Source organism: Dermacentor albipictus, chromosome 4 (genome assembly GCF_038994185.2).
Source record: "Dermacentor albipictus isolate Rhodes 1998 colony chromosome 4, USDA_Dalb.pri_finalv2, whole genome shotgun sequence".
Taxonomy (NCBI): domain Eukaryota; kingdom Metazoa; phylum Arthropoda; class Arachnida; order Ixodida; family Ixodidae; genus Dermacentor; species Dermacentor albipictus.
This window is the reverse complement of record NC_091824.1, coordinates 2,567,998-2,587,437: the sequence shown is the minus strand read 5'-3', so window position 1 is coordinate 2,587,437 and position 19,440 is coordinate 2,567,998. Positions and strand designations below refer to the sequence as shown.

General features: G+C 47.7%; 1 protein-coding gene across 15 annotated transcripts in view; it reads left to right on the top strand.

Moving 5' to 3' along the window:
- Positions 1 to 19,440, top strand: part of lili (LMBR1-like protein) — a 362,867-nt gene that overhangs the window by 82,044 nt on the left and 261,383 nt on the right. For 11 of the 15 annotated variants that reach the window (XR_011513797.1, XR_011513798.1, XM_070536776.1 and 8 more), the window contains one exon: positions 17,700 to 17,839. The exons of the other annotated variants lie outside the window; for them this stretch is intronic. Coding sequence is in view for 9 of the 11 variants with exons in the window: in XM_070536776.1 (XP_070392877.1) it covers positions 17,700 to 17,839 (140 nt within the window). In the remaining 2 variants the exon portion in view is untranslated. The remainder of the gene's footprint in view (positions 1 to 17,699; positions 17,840 to 19,440) is intronic. 15 annotated transcript variants of the gene reach the window in all.

Below are 19,440 nucleotides of genomic sequence, written 5' to 3'. Positions count from 1 at the left end.
TTGCTTGCTGAAAGCGCGCGTTCCTAGCGGGTTTAAGTGGTCTTCAAGTTTCGGTGTTTTGATGCGCTTTTTGAGTTGCAGGTTTCACTATTTTTTTCAAGTCACTGCTCTACTTTTAGGCGACAGTGCATTTGAGTGCAAATCAATTTTATAGTCACATTTATTTTGGTTTTAGCTTATTTTTAGCTTGGAGGTCTTCTTGCGCATTTGTATAACTGTCCGTAGAGAAGCGAACGAAATGGTTGGTTCGTATGGTGGTCTTTCAATGGCTTTTGTTCTCGATTGCCGCAAGGTGTTCATGCGCCGTCTGGGCCGGCAACCGGATACAAAAGGCCGAGACGAGGCACACGGTCAATTTCTGAGGGAGCTTGCGCGTCCCTTTTTGCCTATAGGCATTCCAGCAGGAAGGCGACGTCCCTTGTTCTGGTCAGGCTACATGACCCTTTGAAGAAAAGGCCAACCTATTCGAACGCACTAGGCCGGAGTCATAAACGAAAAAAACAACAAAAAACTGCAACATGTGCTGCGAACGAGGAGTACCGACTGCCATAGAGTCCCCTGTCCGGACCCATATGGGTGACAACACCCGATAAAAAACAAAATAAATAAATAATATGACACATGCAAACGATTTGTCTACTGTTTCAGCCTCCTTGCCGAAAACGAGAGGGAGAGTGTGGCACAGTCATAGACATCGCAAATTGGCAGCGTGTGTCGTCTGCTAGGAAAGTGTCATCTGTTCGAAAAACAAGTGATCGGCGGACTGGAATCGCAAGACATAGACATAGGTTGCACGGGCACACCGCAGGGCTCTGTCATCTCGCCCATGCTCTTTAACGTCGTGCTTCTCGGATTACCCCAGAAACTGGCAGAGATAGAAGGCCTCCACCACAGCTTGTACGCCGATGACATTACGCTCTGGGTTGCTGAGGGAAATGACGGCCACGTAGAGCAAACCTTACAGGCGGCCGTCGACGCGGTGCAGGAGTATCTACGTGACACGGGCCTCGAATGCTCCGCGGCCAAATCGGAGCTGCTGCTTTACAGACCCACGCGCAGGGGTCGCAAACCCAGGAGCTCCGATTCCGCAGCCGAGCACGCCGACAGAGAAATTAGAGTAGTCACATCTGACGGCACCATCATCCCGCATGTTCACAAAATTAGGGTACTGGGCTTGCACCTGTCGGCCAACGGCCACAACGGCGAAACCGTACGCAGACTAGAGCGTGCGGTCAATGAAACGATCCGGTTACTGATACGCATCACGAACAGACATAGCGGAATGAAAGAAAGCAATACGATCCGCCTGGTACAAGCGTTCGTAACCAGTCACATAAAGTACGTCGCCTCCTACCTCAAGTGGCAGGTGGCCGAACGAACTAAACTAGACCGCCTCATCCGCAAAGCGTACAAACGTGCCATAGGATTGCCGATCAATACCAGCACGGATAAATTTCTCGAACTGGGTTTACACAATACCCTAGACGAGATAATAGAAGCGCACAACATCGCGCAGTACGAGCGTTTGTCAAAAAGCAGAACCGGACGACACATTCTCGAGACGCTGGGCATCAGCTACTACACACAGCAGGGCGAAAAGGTTGCGATACCCATACCGATTCGCGAGCGCATCGCCGTTTCGCCGTTGCCCAAGAACATGCACCCGACGCATCACGCTGGCCGGCGCAACAGGCGCGCGCGAGATTTACAAAAGAAATACGGCAGCAACAAAGAAACTGTCTACGTAGATGCGGCCCGTTACGAGCGGCAGCGTGGTTTCGCGGTTGCAGTCACGGACCATAGCGGAACTTGCGTCGCGAGCGCGACGATACGCACAGAAGAGACGGAGGCGGCCGAGGAAGCAGCGATAGCCCTCGCGGTGGCCACCACGGATGCCGAGGTGATAATCAGCGACTCGCAGGCAGCGATACGCAACTATGCTAGCGGCCGGATCTCCCGGGAAGCGGCCCACATTCTCCAAATTCAACAGGGCAATATTTGCCGCAAAAACGACCGTTTCCTCGTATGGACCCCCGCCCACACGGACCCTCCGCTCTCGGGAAACGAGACGGCCCACGCCACGGCTCGAGGACTTACATGCCGAGCCGCGGCGCCCGCCGGCAATCCCGACGTCTCGCCCACCGCGAGAGCGATGCAGGAGTGGACGTGGGGGGATCGCATGACCACTTTCAGAGACATCACGCAACACTACAGATTGAACAGATGTAAATACCCACCACCGCACGCCAACCTAAACAAGAAACAGGCGGTTGCCTGGAGGCAATTGCAGACACACACATATCCTAACCCGGTGATCCTTCACCTCTGCTACCCCGACATATATCCGTCCGACGACTGTAAAGCGTGCGGAGCCAGAGGGACGCTGCAGCACATGCTGTGGGCATGCGCCGGTAGCCAGCAGCAGGAGACTCCGACGAACGGGATAGAAATGGCAGTCTCGAACCGAGGGGCGCGTTGGGAGGCGGCCCTGCTCAGCCACGACCTCGCCGATCAACTGTGGGCCGTCCGGCACGCCGAGGAAGCCGCCCGGGTCCAAGGACTCGAGGCCGTCACCTAGGCTGGGGTGCTTATGGCCCCACCCCACCCAAATCGCCGGGCATTTTCAATAAAGTTTTCACCACCACCACCACCTCACAAACGCGCTTTGAAAAGTCTTCGGACAAAGACGACGACGAGCCTTTTAGTTTGTGGGATGCATGTAAAATGGACGTCTTTTCCCGATAGTCAAGAAATTTTATAACTGGCCTATATTTCCCATTAGTGTTACAGCCAAGATTTAAGTGCACGTTTAAGAACCCCAGGTGGTCGAAATTTTCAAAGTCTTCACTACGGTGTGCCTCATAATCAGAAAGTGGTTTTGGCACACAAAACTCCATAATTTAAGATTTCTTTCAATACCTGTAGGCGTTATACCTAGGAATCTTCTTTGTTATTAGGTCATCCTTTATCTTCTCAAGTTCTTCAAATGTCTCGTTTCCCGACTCTTCAAATCCATAAACAATAAGGTTATTGTGACGGCTTCAGTTTTCTAATTCATCCACCTTATTTGTGAGAAATGATAATTGACTGTCAAACTCTGTAATTGTTTTTTTTATTTCACTTACTTGTTTCGGCAGTGAGCCCAAACTGGATAACTGTTGCTCAATGTCCTCTATTCTATTGCTTAGTGTCGAGACTTGCTCTTTGATTTCATTCTGTGTAACGACAATTCCTTCTATAGTTCCTTGGACCATCTTTTGGCCATGTAGTAGTTCTGATAGCAGCTCCTTTTCAGAAGGTCCTGGGTTTGTCTTAATGTCGCCCGAAAGAAGTAGCTTAGTAGGCAAACACAGTATTTTTCAAAATACATTTGATACACTGTGGGCAGGGCAGCAGCAACAAAAACAGGTCATCGCTTCGGTAACATTACATAGGAATGCTTTTACTAACCTGTAGAGCAAAGCAGAAGTGATTGCTGAACATGTTGCCGATACTGCTGCTGGCCTGCCCACTGATGAAAGGCGATGTTGCTCGGTCTTTTAAAGGAGCTTGGCGAGCCACGTGATGTGACGTCACAGTTGTCGAGAAAGAGCAATATGTTCTTACTCGTGGAACGTAGGGCACCTTAATCACCGGACATCTGGCACGTGCCAGAGTTTCTGCAGTCAGTTCATTGAAAACATCCACTTCGATTGTTGTTGATGCGCAGTCGCAGGGCCACCAATGATTCCCGTGATGCATAGGCTTGTAGGTCTGGTCCATGCATGTAGCTACTGAGAAGCAGCCATGCAGTGGAAGCAGTCCGCCCAGAAGGGCCGCCAAAACCTGTAGAGCAAAGCAGAAGTGATTGCTGAACATGTTGCCGATACTGCTGCTGGCCTGCCCACTGATGAAAGGCGATGTTGCTCGGTCTTTTAAAGGAGCTTGGCGAGCCACGTGATGTGACGTCACAGTTGTCGAGAAAGAGCAATATGTTCTTACTCGTGGAACGTAGGGCACCTTAATCACCGGACATCTGGCACGTGCCAGAGTTTCTGCAGTCAGTTCATTGAAAACATCCACGTCGATTGTTGTTGATGCGCAGTCGCAGGGCCACCAATGATTCCCGTGATGCATAGGCTTGTAGGTCTGGTCCATGCATGTAGCTACTGAGAAGCAGCCATGCAGTGGAAGCAGTCCGCCCAGAAGGGCCGCCAAAACCTGTAGAGCAAAGCAGAAGTGATTGCTGAACATGTTGCCGATACTGCTGCTGGCCTGCCCACTATATGCATATGCCAATGCATAATTGCACCCAATATGCATAATTGACCAATTAACCAAATTTCAGTAATTTTTCAACTAATTGCATTAGTGCACAAATACAATAAACAATTTGAAGCCAGTAATCTCACATCAGGCTCATCTGCTTGGCACTAATTAGCACCAAACTATTCTACTCAAAGTTGCCATAAATATGCCCTGTTCTTCCACTTACTTAAAGGGACACCAAACGCAAATATTAAATAAAGCTAAAGTGATAGATTACTGCTTGAGAATGCGTAAGGAATCAATATTATTGTGAACAGTGGTTTAGTAATGAGTGAGTGAGTGCGAACTTTATTTAGGTCCTGAGGAAAAAAAAATCAATCTGGCAGCTCCACCCATGTCGGGGCTGGCAGACAGAGTCCTTTGGCGACAGCTCAGGCCCTCTGGCCAGCTTTGAGCTGAGCGATGAGCTCTGTGCTTCTGAGCGCTGAGCCCCAGGAGGACTGGTCAGGAAAGTCCGTGCCCGCGTTAGCAGGCCACAGCCAGAGCATGTGTTCGAAGTTGTTGTATCATGGCCGTAGTGCGGGCATTCAGTAGAAAGGCCTGGATTGATCCTGCTTAGTGTCGTTGGTGGGATGTATGTTCTGCAACTGTCTGTAACTGATCATCATCATCACCATCATCAGCAGCAGCAGCAGCCTGGTTGCGCCCACTGCAGGGCAAAGGCCTCTCCCATGCTTCTCCAACAACCCCGGTCATGTACTAATTGTGGCCATGCCGTGCCTGCAAACTTCTTAATCTCATCCGCCCACCTAACTTTCTGCCGCCCCCTGCTACGCTTCCCTTCCCTTGGGATCCACTCCGTAACCCTTATTGACCATCGGTTATCTTCCCTCCTCATTACATGTCCTGCCCATGCACATTTCTTTTTCTTGATTTCAACTAAGATGTCATTAACTCGCGTTTGTTCCCTCCCCCAATCTGCTCATTTCTTATCCCTTAACGTTACACCGATCATTCTTCTTTCCATAGCTCGTTGCGTCGTCCTCAATTTGAGTAGAACCCTTTTCGTAAGCCTCCAGGTTTCTGCCCCGTAGGTGAGTACTGGTAAGACACAGCTATTATATACTTTTCTCTTGAGGGATAATGGCAACCTGCTGTTCATGATTTGGGAATGCCTGCCAAACGCACCCCAGCCCATTCTTATTCTTCTGATTATTTCCGTCTCATGATCCGGATCCGCCGTCACTACCTGCCCTAAGTAGATGTATTCCCTTACGACTTCCAGTGCCTCGCTGCCTATTGTAAATTGCAGTTCTCTCCCGAGACTGTTAAGCATTACTTTAGTTTTCTGCAGATTAATTTTTAGACCCACTCTTCTGCTTTGCCTCTCCAGGTCAGTGAGCATGCATTGCAATTGGTCCCCTGAGTTACTAAGCAAGGCAATATCATCAGCGAATCGCAAGTTACCAAGGTATTCTCCATTAACTTTTATCCCCAATTCTTCCCAATCCAGGTCTCTGAATACCTCCTGTAAACACGCTGTGAATAGCATTGGAGATATCGTATCTCCCTGCCTGACGCCTTTCTTTATTGGGATTTTGTTGCTTTCTTTATGGAGGACTACGGTGGCTGTGGAGCCACTATAGATATCTTCCTGTATTTTTACATATGGCTCATCTACACCCTGATTCCGTAATGCCTCCATGACTGCTGAGGTTTCAACTGAGTCAAACGCTTTCTCGTGATCAATGAAAGCTATATATAAGGGTTGGTTATATTCTGCACATTTCTCTATCACTTGATTGAGTGTGAATATAGTCTATTGTTGAGTAGCCTTTACGGAATCTTGCCTGGTCCTTTGGTTGACAGAAGTCTAAGGTGTTCCTGATTCTATTTGCAATTACCTTAGTAAATACTTTGTAGGCAACGGACAGTAAGCTGATCGGTCTATAATTTTTCAAGTCTTTGGCGTCCCCTTTCTTATGGATTAGGAATATGTTAGCGTTCTTCCAAGATTCCGGTACACTCGAGGTCATGAGGCATTGCGTGTACAGGGTGGCCAGTTTCTCTAGAACAAACTAACTAACTGATGGCCTGTGCTTTTTCGAGCTTTGGGTGAGGAGGAGGAAAAATTATACATTCTAATCTTTCTAATCTGATTTGTAGTGATTTCGTGGTATGACACGAGCAGGTATTTGTTGTCTAAGTCCCTCCAGGCTTGGTTGAAGCGAGGGGGGGTGGACCGCAGACGTGGAATGCGAGTTCTTGCGCCAGTTGGTGTGCTTGCTCGTTCGGATTACAGTCAGGATGTCAGGAAATGTTGCCCATGTGGGTTGGGAACCATGTGATATGTGGGGATATGAGGTTATAACTTCCGTTTCTTGGAAGAAGATTTTGTTGACAACCGTAGCTGCTTTCCAAGAGACGAGGGCCGCGGAGAAGGTTCTAATGGCTGTTCTTGAGTCCGAGTAAATGACGGAGGCTCCTTTGCAGCTTCGAAGGGCCACCGCAATGGCCATTTCTCCTGTTTCATGAGTGAAGTTGGTAACTACCGTGGCTGTGTTGACAAGCGAGCCATGGGTGTCCACCATGGAGACCGCGTAGGTGCCTCGATTCCAATATCTGGCCGCGTTATCAAAGACGACTTGCGTTTCATTATGTTTGGTGCTGTAGAGGATTACCTTGGCTCTCTCTTTTCTCTACCCTTCGTTGTGGGTCGGGTGTATGTTTCTTGGGGTTGGATCAACTGTTATTGCCTTGGCGTTTGTGCATAGTTGCGACTTCTCTGGTGGCATGAAGAGGGCTGTATGGCTGCTTCCAGTAAGATCTCGGTGCCTGCCCTTGTGATTGAGAGCTGACTAATTTGAGCGTTTCATCATCATCATCAGCAGCAGCAGCAGCAGCAGCAGCGGCGGCGGTGGCCATGTCTTAATCTTATCCACCCACCTAACTTTCTGCCGCCCCGTGCTACGCTTCCCTTCTCTTGGAATCCAATCCGTAACCCTTAATGACCATCGGTTATCTTCCCTCCTCATTACGTGTCCTCCCCATGCCCATTTCTTTTTCTTGATTTCAACTAAGATGTCATTAACTCGCATTTGTTCCCTCACCCAATCTGCTCATGTCTTATCCCTTAAAGGGACACTAAAGGTTACCAGAAACTCAAGTTAAAGTGGTAGAGCAATGTTCTAGAACGTCTAAGGCGGCAATTTAATCGCGAACAGAGCTTTAGTAACCGAGAAATTGAGGTAAATGCATGACACGATTTGAGACCCCCCAGCGACATTCCGGTACTAGCCCGGTGATGAAAGGACTCCTCATAATTTGTGTTACTAATACTCAACTACTCGTATTAAAAATATCATTTCATTCGATTATAAGACGGAAAAAAATGCTACTTGTCTACGTCTATTCGATTCTAAGAAAAAATAACATTTTGACGTTGCCCTTCAGTTAATATAAGTGTTCGAAAGGTTTCGTTTTCGCTCGACTCTGCGCGCTCGACTCTGCGCCGCGCACGCTTTGGAGTTTCAGTACTTTCGTTATTGCGTCGTGCTGTGAGGGTTCTGCTGGCTCGCGAAACTTTCATTTGGAACAAGCAGCGAGAATGCCACGTCCATGTGATGTCGTGGGAAGCTTTCGTTGCTTTCCCGCTACGGAGAGCCGGTGTCGAGGCCGCCGTCGTAGTACGCAACGACGCCGGCAGTGCGAGCCCTCAGCAGCAGGTCGCGCTCATCGGTGCTCAAAGCGCTGAAGTTGAGCCCACCATCGCGAGCCAATCTGTCGGTGTCAGGGTCAATTGCAACGAGCGTCGAAGTTTGCGTCATAGAATGAAGTACCAGCTTATGGGCGTATTGCGCTGGAGTTTGAGGTATAGTAGCGGCGCCTGGTGGCGGTGCGGGAAACGACATCTGAGTCATGCCAGCTTGGCTGTGGCAAAGCACGTTTCTAGGTCGAGTTTTGCGTCGATTTGCACTTTTTTATGCCCTGTTGGGAGTGCGAAAAGGCTCACAGACCACGCCGACCACGCTGCGAGCTCGCCGCAGCCTATAGTTTAACGAAAACGGACTTTCTGTGTGCCGTGGGTCGTAATTTGTTTCTCCTTCCGCTAGCCACTATACTCCCACTTTCGCTCTGCTGTCGGCTCCGTCTTGGCTCTGTTTCTGGCCGCGCGTTTGCGTTTTGTGCAGAAAAGCCGTAGCGCCGTCTGCGGACGCCGTTCTACTCACCGATGGCGCAACGTCACTATGAGACAATGATGTCAGTACTCCTCTATCGGAGGGCGGGCGATTTGAACTGCGCTAGAGGTACGCGGACGCCTCAGAACGCATTTTCTCTTAAAATAGGTCTCTCCTTGGCACGAAACAAGCGTTTTGAGGTTTCTGTGATGGTATTTCAACAGTCCACGTTGACTTAATAGTAACCTTTAGTGTCCCTTTAATGTTACACCTATCATTCTTCTTTCCATAGCTTGTTGTGTCGTTCTCAATTTAAGTAGAACCCTTTTTGTAAGCCTCCAGGTTTCTGCCCCGTACGTGAGTACTGGTAAGACACAGCTGTTATACGCTTTTCTCTTGAGGGATAATGGCAACCTGCTGTTCATGATCTGAGAATGCCTACCAAACGCACACCAGCTCATTCTTATTCTTCTGATTATTTCAGTCTCATGATTCGTATCTGCAGTCACTACCTGTCCTAAGTAGATGTATTCCCTTACCACTTCCAGAGCCTCTCTACCTATCCTAAACTGCTGTTCTCTTCTGAGATTGTTAAACATTACTTCAGTTTTCTGCAGATTAATTTTTAGATCCACTCTTCTGCTTTGCCTTTCCAGGTCAGTGAGCATGCATAGCAATTGATCCCCTGAGTTACTAATAGCAAGGCAATATCATCAGCGAATCGCAAGTTCCTGAGGTATTCTCTATTAACTCTTATCCCCAATTCCTCCCAGTCCAGGTCTCTGAATACCTCCTGTAAACACGCTGTGAATAGCATAGGAGAGATCCTTCTCCCTGCCTGATACGTTTCTTTATTGGGATTTTGTTGCTTTCTTTGTGGAGGACTACGGTGGCTGTAGAGCCGCTATAGATATCTTTCAGTAGTTTTACATATGGCTAGACTACACCCTGATTCCGTAATGCCTCCATGACTGCTGAGGTCTCGACTGAATCAAACGCTTTCTCGTAATCAGTGAAAGCTATATATGAGGGTTGGTCATATTCTTCACATTTCTCTATCACCTGATTGATAGTGTGAATATGGTCTATTGTTGAGTAGCCTTTACGGAATCCTACCTGCTCTTTGCTTGACAGAAGTCTAAGGTGTTCCTGATTCTATTTGCGATTACCTTAATAAATAGTCTGTAGGCAACTGACAGCAAGCTGATCGGTCTATAATTTTTCAAGTCTTTGGCATCCCCTTTCTTATGGATTAGGATTATGTTAGCATTCTTCCAAGATTCCAGTACGCTCGAGGTCATGAGGCATTGCGTTTACAGGGTGGCCAGTTTCTCTAGAACAATCTGCCCACCATCCTTCAATATATCTGCTGTTACCTGATACTCCCCTGCTGCCTTCCCCCTTTCCATAGCTCCCAAGGCTTTCTTTACATCTTCCGGCGTTACCTGTGGGATTTCGAATACCTCTAGACTATTCTCTCTTCCATTGTCATCGGGGGTTCTACTGGTACTGTATAAATCTCTATAGAACTCTTCAGCCACTTCAACTATGCCATTCATATTAGTAATCGTATTGCCGGCTTTGTCTCTTAATGCAACGCATACATCTGATTCTTGCCTATTCCTAGTTTCTTCTTCACTGCTTTTAGGCTTCCTCTGTTCCTAAGAGCATGTTCAATTCTATTCATATTATACTTCCTTATATCAGTTGTCTTGCGCTTGTTGATTAACTATCCAGAAAACATGCCGATGGGCGTGCGACAAATCTAAGAAGTTCGACTCACTGCGACCGGATAACGAGCGAATATGTTCGCCACATACTGGACCCCAATGCCTGGTCGTTCACATGTACGGTCACGTGAACGGTGGTGCGTTCGAACGAGACGGTCTCGCTGAAGCATGGATCGGTGCACTCGCGGACGTCCATGCAGCTTGCCGACCCCGAACCAAAGAGGAAGCGCCTTCTCCTTTCTGTGCCCAAGTAACCCCACTGTGAGGTGCCTTTAGCAGTGCAAAACTCGCGCCATCTCTCGTACTGCGCTTCAACCACACCGACCGCCTCAGGCCCCAGGCCACGCGCCGAAGCCGGATTACAGGAGATGGAAGCCATGAGGGAAAACAACATATCAGGGGAAGCGTGAGAGTCGCGCATCCCCACACCGCTAAGCCCCGGTAGCACAGGACGTGCCAACTTTTTAGCACTGTATATGCTTCTTTTGTCCTCCTAACCTCACTGAGCCCTATAATATCTCTTTTACATCGCGCTAATTCCTTCAATAGCACAGCTAGACTCGCCTCACTAGATGACGTTCTTGTGTTAAGCGTTGCCAGGTTGAGATTCCAATGGCGGCCTGTCTAGACCCAGAGATTCTTAGTACCGTCTGCTGCGTTGCAGGTCTGACTGCCACCGTGGTCAGTTGCTTTGCAGCTGAAGGGGACTGAGGGCTGAGGTTTGATTATTGTATTCATTTAAAAGGTTGTGGCCAAGTGCTGCACTAGGGTGGCCAATGCTGCTCTGGTGACGGAGTGCATTACGGGGTCTGGTCATCATGATCAGGCCGCACGCCAGGCCTGTTTATAGAGTTTTATCTACAATGTATTTTTAATTTTTTTTTAAAATCTGGCAGAAAATTGCGCGGCACCGGGTTTTGAACCACGGTCCTCTGGTGCGAGGCGGATGATCTACCTCTACGCTACCACTGAGCTTTTTGCTGTGCCTCAAACAGTTTGGTTGCCGTGTTGTGTAGCCCCAGTTGGAGGAGTCATTCCGTGCTAGTGTTTCTAGGGAGGCTTAGAACCTTTTTTTTAATCAACATTCTAACCAGAACAGGTTTAGTAATAAAAAAAATCAAGGTAAATGTGGAACACAATTAGAGATTTGCCCAACACATTCAAGTACTAGTCCAATGATGTTGGCATGCTTCATTATTATTCTGTCACTTGTATTCAACCACTCGCAATAATGAGATCATTGCATTACATTATAAGACGGAAGAGAATGGTACTTGTCCAGTTCTATTAGATTTTTAGAAAAAAGAATTCGTTGAGATTACTCTTGACAACAACATGGCCATTCGAGAAGTCTCATTTTCGCTTGACTGTGCTGCCCATGCTTTTGTGTTTCAGTAGTATCATTATCGCACCGTCTGTGCTAGTTTTGCTGGCTCTGGAAACCTGTAGAAGCTTCAAGCAGCAGAGAATTCCGCATCCATGTGATGTCGTGGGATGCCCGAACGGTCCATGCTGCTTGACCAAGAACAGCTGCAGCGGCGAATCTGACACTGTCTTGGCTCGGTGTCACTCTTTGCTAAGAAAATCGTAGCGCCATCTGCTGGGTGCCATTTTACTTCATGATGGCAGTAAAGGGCGGCGATGGTGTATGCGACGTCACCACTCCTTGCTCGGGTGCAGGCTATTTGAATTACGCTAAAGGTATGCAGACCCTTCAAACAAGATGTTTCCTTAAATTAAAGGCCCCCTGAAACGGTTCGGACAAGTTTTGTAGGCGTGTAGGGTACAGCTTAAGTAGAACATTCGCACCACAATTTAAGTGAAGCGTTACGTATTAATGGAGCTGCAAGCGATTAGAAGTTACCCTCCTCCCTAGCTATGCTTTTCCTCCTCAACTCACTCGCCGAGCGAGCGGCGCTAAGCTCCGCCTTCACTGGTTCAGCGTTACGATGCGACGTCACATCGTTCACTTCCGATTGTTTTGGAGCACGCCCCCTCCCGCGCGAGACCTCTCTGCTAGCCGCTTCGCCGTCGACCGAGAGCTATCGAAGCAGCGTGCGTTGCGAGCATTCTGTCGTAGTGCCGAACGTGTCCGGTATTCCGGTAACCACAGGCAAGCTGGTCATTTCGGTAAATGACTGGAGGCATAAACTCAAGCTGATGAAGGAACCTGAGCGTAGACGTACGTGAGCAGCCTGATTGGTCTGCACGGTCCAGACACTTGCTGGCGCAGCGCTTAAACAGTCAAACAAAGCGCTAATGTTGCTCTAACCAAGTGTAAAACATATTTTGAACATTTATAAAAGCAACGTGTTGATGATTACACTCCTGCGAAAAATACACACCAGCAGCAAAGAAGAATACACTTACTTCGTTGCTGCTAGTGTGTATGGTTGAGCTCTGTGCCACCAGGCGGCTGCACCTTGCAGACCATTCACATTTGCCCTTCTGCTCATCTCCTGGCTCATCCCGGCACAGTCGAGCGGCCAGACCCTGTCCCCTTGCGCTTGCGTTTGCCCTAATACCGGACTCGCGAAACGCTATTGCGTTAGTAATCTTCCGGTGTAAAGTGACGGCCATAAACGCGCAAATCCTGGCGCCGATCGGATACCGGCAGTCCGATGCGCAGCAGCCAGTTCGCTTGTATACAGCCTTGCAGAGGGACACGGTGTCGCAGCTTGACATATTGCCAGTCGCTAGGTTTGCAGTCCACAAGGCAACAAAGTCGAATCATAGTGCTCGCGAAAAGACTAAGACCGACTCTGACCGCGGAGCTCTCGTCAAAATGGAGTACGTTGTAACACAAGCAGATGACACTTGCTGTGTGCCGGAAGTGCTGAAGTGTACTGAAAAATTGTTCCTGTGCATTCTCTTTATGTTACTTTCTTTTTATAAAAACAAATGAACTAACATTCCAACTATTACGAAGATTATTTGTTCACCATAAAGTTGGAAAAATTATCAATCACGCGGCCTGGTCAGCCAATCGGATAGCTCACCCTACTGACGTCATATGGGTGATTTCCGTCATATGGGTAGGGGCGGCTTAAAATTCCGCCGAGCAGCGTGCTGCGACCGGCAGCGATGTGCATTTTTATAACCTTATAATAAATTACACGCTTTATGCATAGCACTTAGATGAGTCAATTAATGATCAGAAGGACCTACTCTAACGACTCAGTACGTTTGTAGAAAATCGCCAAAATCATTTCAGGGTCCCTTTAAGTCTTTGCACGAAACAAGCTCTGTGAGGTTTCTGGAAATATATTTCAACAGTCCATGTAGTCTTAATATTTGCCTTTAATGTCCCTTTAAGAAAACGTCTTTTTATACACTGAAGCTCAAAAAGTTACTGGAACACCTGTGCTTTTCATTGAAAGCTTTGGGAATGCGTATCTCGAAATGGGTGTCATCCTCTCAATGTGTTAAGTAGCTCGCCATAAATCATAAATTGCAAGATGGGCTGTGAAGTAATTAGTTTAAAGTGCTACGGGATAGTATTTTCAATGACGAAGGGCCGAGCAGTAAGAAGACGACGACGACGATTAGAAGCTAGTGCGGGCTGTTCTGCCATCGGTGACATGGACAACAGGCGTCATGGCGGGCGCGATAATTTTCTTGAGCCGGTTACGAAGGTCAGCGCTCATTACGGACAAATGCGCCCCAGTGTCTATGAGTGCAGACACAGAAACACCGTCGACTTGCACGTCAAGAAGGTTCAGATGAGTGGGCAACGTCAGTAGAGGATTTGGCAGCGTAGGGAGCAATGCAGCGTCACCTCGAGGCGCTGCATCATCTAGTTTTCCGGCTGGGAGCAGCGTACGAAGGGAGTCGGCGAATAGGAGCGACGGGGCTGGGGAGAGCGAGATTGCCGTCGTTGGGGCAAAGGCGAACGAGAATAGGAGCAGTTCGGTGTAGGAGAATAAGCGGCAGCGTTATCGGAGCATGCGGCATAGGGACGAGAAGGGCCACCTGGGAGGCGAGAGTAGGCAGTACAAGTAGGCCAGGTCGGGGAACTCCAGCGACTGCGACAGTGCCGAGAAGTGTGCCCGATTCGATGGCAGTGGAAACAAATGGGCTTGTCGTCAGCAGTGCGCCATTCAGATGAGTTGCGGAAACGTGGTGGGTAAGAAGATGCGGGATGGGGCGGAATCGAAGAAGCCGGGCGGGTATCAGGACGATGGGCCGAGCAGATGGTGTGAAGACCCATGTTTTTGAACTCTTGGCGGACAACTGCCTGGATCAGTGAGACCGTGACTGCAGGTGCATTGGAAGGGCTGGAGTCGAAGGCAGCCGGATAGGCGGCCTCGATCTCACATCGGACGATTCTGGTAACATCGCCAGTGTTGTTGGGACGAGGAGCATCGGCACAGAAAGATGTCGCTGGGGTGTTGGGCAGACGGGCAAACTGCTGGTCAATACATCGGCTTTTAGTGAGTTCTAGGCGGCGGCACTCTTTTATAACAGCATCCACCGTCGCTATGTTGTTGCAAACGAGCAAGTTGAAGGCGTCATCGGCAATGCCTTTGAGGATGTGGGCAACCTTGTCGAACTCAGTCATGTGGGTGTCAACTTTGTGGCACGGAGCCAAGACGTCCTGAATGTACGTGACATAGGGCTCTGTTGATGTCTGCACACGGCCAGAAAGCGCCTTCTGCGCGGCAAGTTGGCGACCGTAGGGGTTTCCGAACAAGTCTCGAAGCTGTGTCTTAAGTGAATCCCAACTGGTGAGCTCATCTTCGTGCGTCGATACCAAACTCTAGGTGTGCCACCGAGGTAAAAGACTACGTTGGCGAGCATAATAGCAGGGTCCCACCGGTTATTGCGGCTGACGTGTTCATACAGGCTGATCGACGTCTACGACATACATACATCGACGTCATACAGGCATATCGACGTCTCACCCAGCTTTTCCTGAGAATACGCCAGGATCACGGGGAGCGGAGAGAGTGATGTAGGTCGTCGAGGTGGCAGCAGGTGTCGGAGTCGGCGGAGTCGGGTTGTCGTTGCCGGGAGCCATGAAGGAAGGCTCGACGTATCGTCCACTGCGAAGCTCCGTGACCAGGTACAGGGAACGTCCACCTCGACCAGATACATTACGTAGGAAGACGCAGACGAAAAGCTATGTACAAGTATATTTAGAAGGAAAATACGCTGCGCTTGGCCAAGAGGCAACAGCCCGTGCTAGCTTCTAATCGTCGTCATCGTCTTCTTACTGCTCGGCTCTTCGTCATTGGAAATACTATCCTGTAGCACTATATTAGCAATAAAATGTTAATTAGTCAAATATTTACTTTAAATTTTTGTGCACAAAATGTCTTCTGCCTGTGTGAGGAACATAGCGCAAGAAGTGATTTTTAAAAAGTTTGTTAATGATAAACTAAAACATGTACCTCATATATATTTATGGTTTTAAGTAATCGTTCGCCCCCTAGTGGCCGCTCCAAGAAACAACCAATCCAGGTTTTGGCTTGAAGCAATGAGGGCTTCCTATCATGACGTGTACGGAATGCCTCTTAGTTCTCAAATCGTCATGATGCACTATTTGAGAAATGTGATGTATGAATTGTCATGGTGTACGATTTCATCATTGCCCTAAAGAAGCAGACAATGTGCATCAGAGACCGACATTGATAATAATCTTACACATTGAGAAAAGATGACTGACACTATGGTGCTTTGTTTGAACCACTTCACTCGAGATGGCTTCTTTTCTCCCAGCGAGTAAGACCATTCCTGTCTTTTTATATATATTAAATATGTTGCTGGCATTTCAAATCATGGAGTGTGCTTTGTTTAGGCATTTAGGCAGACACTTCTGTAAATTAGTGATGTATGCATAAGCTTCATTTGCTTGGGATAGCTTAGGTTTCTGCACGAGCATTAGTGTTACTAATGCCTTAAGCAGCAGAAATATTCTCGATGATGTACTTTATCCGTAGGCACCGGTAGCAGGAACACTATCTCGGAAGGTCTAAAGTTGATTATGACACATGTTATACCTGTTATGTTAAGTTATGTTATGTCATTAAGGCAATGTATTGTTTTGATAGCATGTATTAGTTAAGCGGTGTAAGCAGAAAATGCTGTTTTCTCATTGAGGGCGGGGGTGTTGTCAGGTTATGTGGCCACGAGAAATTTAGAAGCTACTGCAAACAGCGCTCGTTCCAGATTTGGAGCATTTGACCTGTGTACAGCGCCGCTAGTTTGATTTCTGACTCTGTGCTCACAGCTAAATTCAATTACAACTGGTTCAATTTGTTTCCTAGTCATGCAACTCGAAAGAAAACCGTTGCCAAATTTCAGAAACCTGTTGGAAAAAATGCAACTTGGTCCAATTGGTTGTTATTTACTTCTGACGTTTCAATGGGGTTTGAGAATTTCTACAGGCAGCAGGTGCCTGTTGTGTTCCCATGTCCGGGCTTTGCCTCTGAACACTGCATACTGCGAGTGTGAACAAAAACCAGTCATCGGACGCAGATGACCTTATCACACGTATCGGCTAACTATAAAAAGAAAGGGGCACCCCGACTAAGAAACGGAACTCTCATTTGTTTTTATCCCAAGACACACTGACCACATAACTTAATGGTTTTCAGCCTCGTTCTATCAGTGAACAATATCTGTATTTACCTTCTGAAAGCATGACAGACGTTACTGCTTATATATGCTGGGGTGCTATGTGGTACACTGCAACATGATTCACAGTGCGGAGTTGCATGTATGGATGTTGAAAACAGTCAAGTATCGTATCTGTATCAGTGGAGAGCAACACTGCTTGCACCTTTCTGGGAGGCTCGCTATGCACCAACTCTTACTTTTATTAACCTCAGTCTTGCTTGAAAGGGTCTTTGTCTTTAAGAAAGCACTGATGCAGCTCGCTAGGCAGGCCAAATGTTTACTCACACAGTGTATCTATTTCTGCGGTTTCGTCGTTGAGAGCCTTTAGACTAATCAGAGATCATCGGCAGCATGACCCTTTTGGCTTATAGGAAACACCTTGATTCTATGCTGCAAACAGGAAACTTGAGCACAGCACCAAACAAAAGAGCCACTGTGAACTGTGATGTCCTATCCATATTTGCTTATTTGGCCAGCGTTGCTAGCACAAGTAACGAATTCTGGAGTTGCCAATACACAGCAAATTTCAGTGACTTTGTCTGTGGACTCATTAGCTAGGACTGCATTGTGGTAAAGACCACCATCTTGATTGGGTGCTTGTTCCTCAAATAATGGCGCATGCCCGCTATGGGGGAAGGGCCAGCATTCCAGAGGCAAAATTTGCCTGTGTGCTGCGTCTACTGGCAAATGTTTTTAATAAAGTGCGCATGTATCCCACAAGAGGCCTGTGCAGCTATGAAGGTGAACTGAACCCAGTTTCTTGTTAGTGTTATTTAATGTTAGTAGAAAGTCTCCTGAACTGATTGTTTCATTGCTGCCTTTTGGGTCTGGTCAAGCAGCTAAAATGCATCCATTACCTTGTTATACTTACGCTTAGGGTTGTGTGGTGAAACAATCAAATGTCAAAGGAAAATGTGCGCAGCCTCTGGATGTGCTGCTTCAGTCTTGCGGTGTCCCTTGGGGCAGCACTGCTTCTGCCTGTGTCCATTATCAGCAACGAGGTGCTGCTGCTCTACCCGTCTAGCTTCTACATGCAGTGGCTCAACAGTTCACTCATCCACGGTAAGCCCACTTCTGGTAACCTGTACTTAATTGGAAACATATTTATTCCTCCTAATGTTGCAGATATTAAAGCTGGGCATAAAATGTGAACTTTATATATCCCAACACCCCTGCCCAAATTTTCTGCAGCAGCAAAAAGAAGAAGAACAAACAAGCAATTAGTTTTGTTGTTTCCATATGTCGATCAGCTAGATGGTGGTACAGTTGTACCTCGATATCATGAACTTCAATATAACACACTTCTCGACACTACAAATTTAACTTTTTATAACTTCTTTTTCATAGGACATCATGTATTTAGAACCTCATTGTTATGAAGTGTGTTTGTACACGATTTCACGAACGCGAACTTGTACACGAACTTTCACTGCAGCCGTGAAGGAATACCGAGACTGTAAATAGAAACTTCCACATATGCAGATAGTCGGGTGGTTGAATTGGCTGCTTGCAAACGTACCTCTCCAATAAAGTTCTGCGCCACTAAGAGCTGAAGCGGAGCAGCATCATATTCCTTATAGAGTACAAGTGTGATAAGGTCCTATCGTGTCCCATGCAGCCCACTGACTGCACTGCACTGCAATGCCTTCTGTGTGTTCGGTATGCGACCAGCCAGTAGAGGGCAAATTCCTTGTATGTTCCGGTTGCAAAGCAAGTTTCCATCTAGGGAAACACTGTTCTGCGATAACAGACAGTGTTTACACCAAAATGTCCGCTGATAAACGTGAAACCGCGGAGTAAGACATTTAGGAGGTGAAACTCCCATCAGCGCAAGCGAGCGCGGGCGACCAGATAAGGTCACAATTGTTGTATGCGCCGATGGGGTCGCATGCAGTAACGGCGCCATGCGGCGCGTCGTAGAAGCCGCAGTGAAAAAAAAAAATTTAAAAATGCAGTGCCCGGGCAGGCGGCTGCGGCGCGCTCTCAACGGCGGTACTTTCTTTCCAGGCCGCCAGGTGCACCTAGCACGATAACGGCTCTGTGGGCTTGTGACCTTTTCTGGTCGCCGCAAACAGCGGAGTTTCCACTCCTAAATGTTTCTTGCTCCGTGCGTGAAACATGGACGTGTCAGATTTGTAGGTCTGGTACTGGTTGCAGTCATAGCGATGGCTCGCTTGATCCCCACTTCTCGAATATTAATACCAAACTGGACCAACTAACCAGCACTGTTCAGACGCTCATGGTGAGGGTTGAGGAACTGCTCTCTTTCAAGGCAACTTGTGAAAAGATGGCTGATACGGTGACCGACATTCAAGCCTCTATTGATTTCCTTTCTGAAAAATATGATTCTACTGTGACTACTTATCAGACCGAAGTGTCTCATCTACGGGCTCAAGTGGAGTCACTTTACAGTACAGTCGCCCTTCAGGCTGAAATTCTAGAACAAATGATGGTGCAAATAAATGAACTTGAGCAATATGGCAGACGTTGCAATTTTGAAATCCATGTCCTCCCTTTGAAACCTGGCGAAGACTTATCTTTCATGTGTCTGAAGTCTTTCATGTGTGACTTAGCTGGACAGCTGGGCTTAAGGAACTTCCAGAAAGATGAAATTTGCAGGATACATCGTTTACCGTCCCAGAATAAGTCTAGCACTAGCCCGC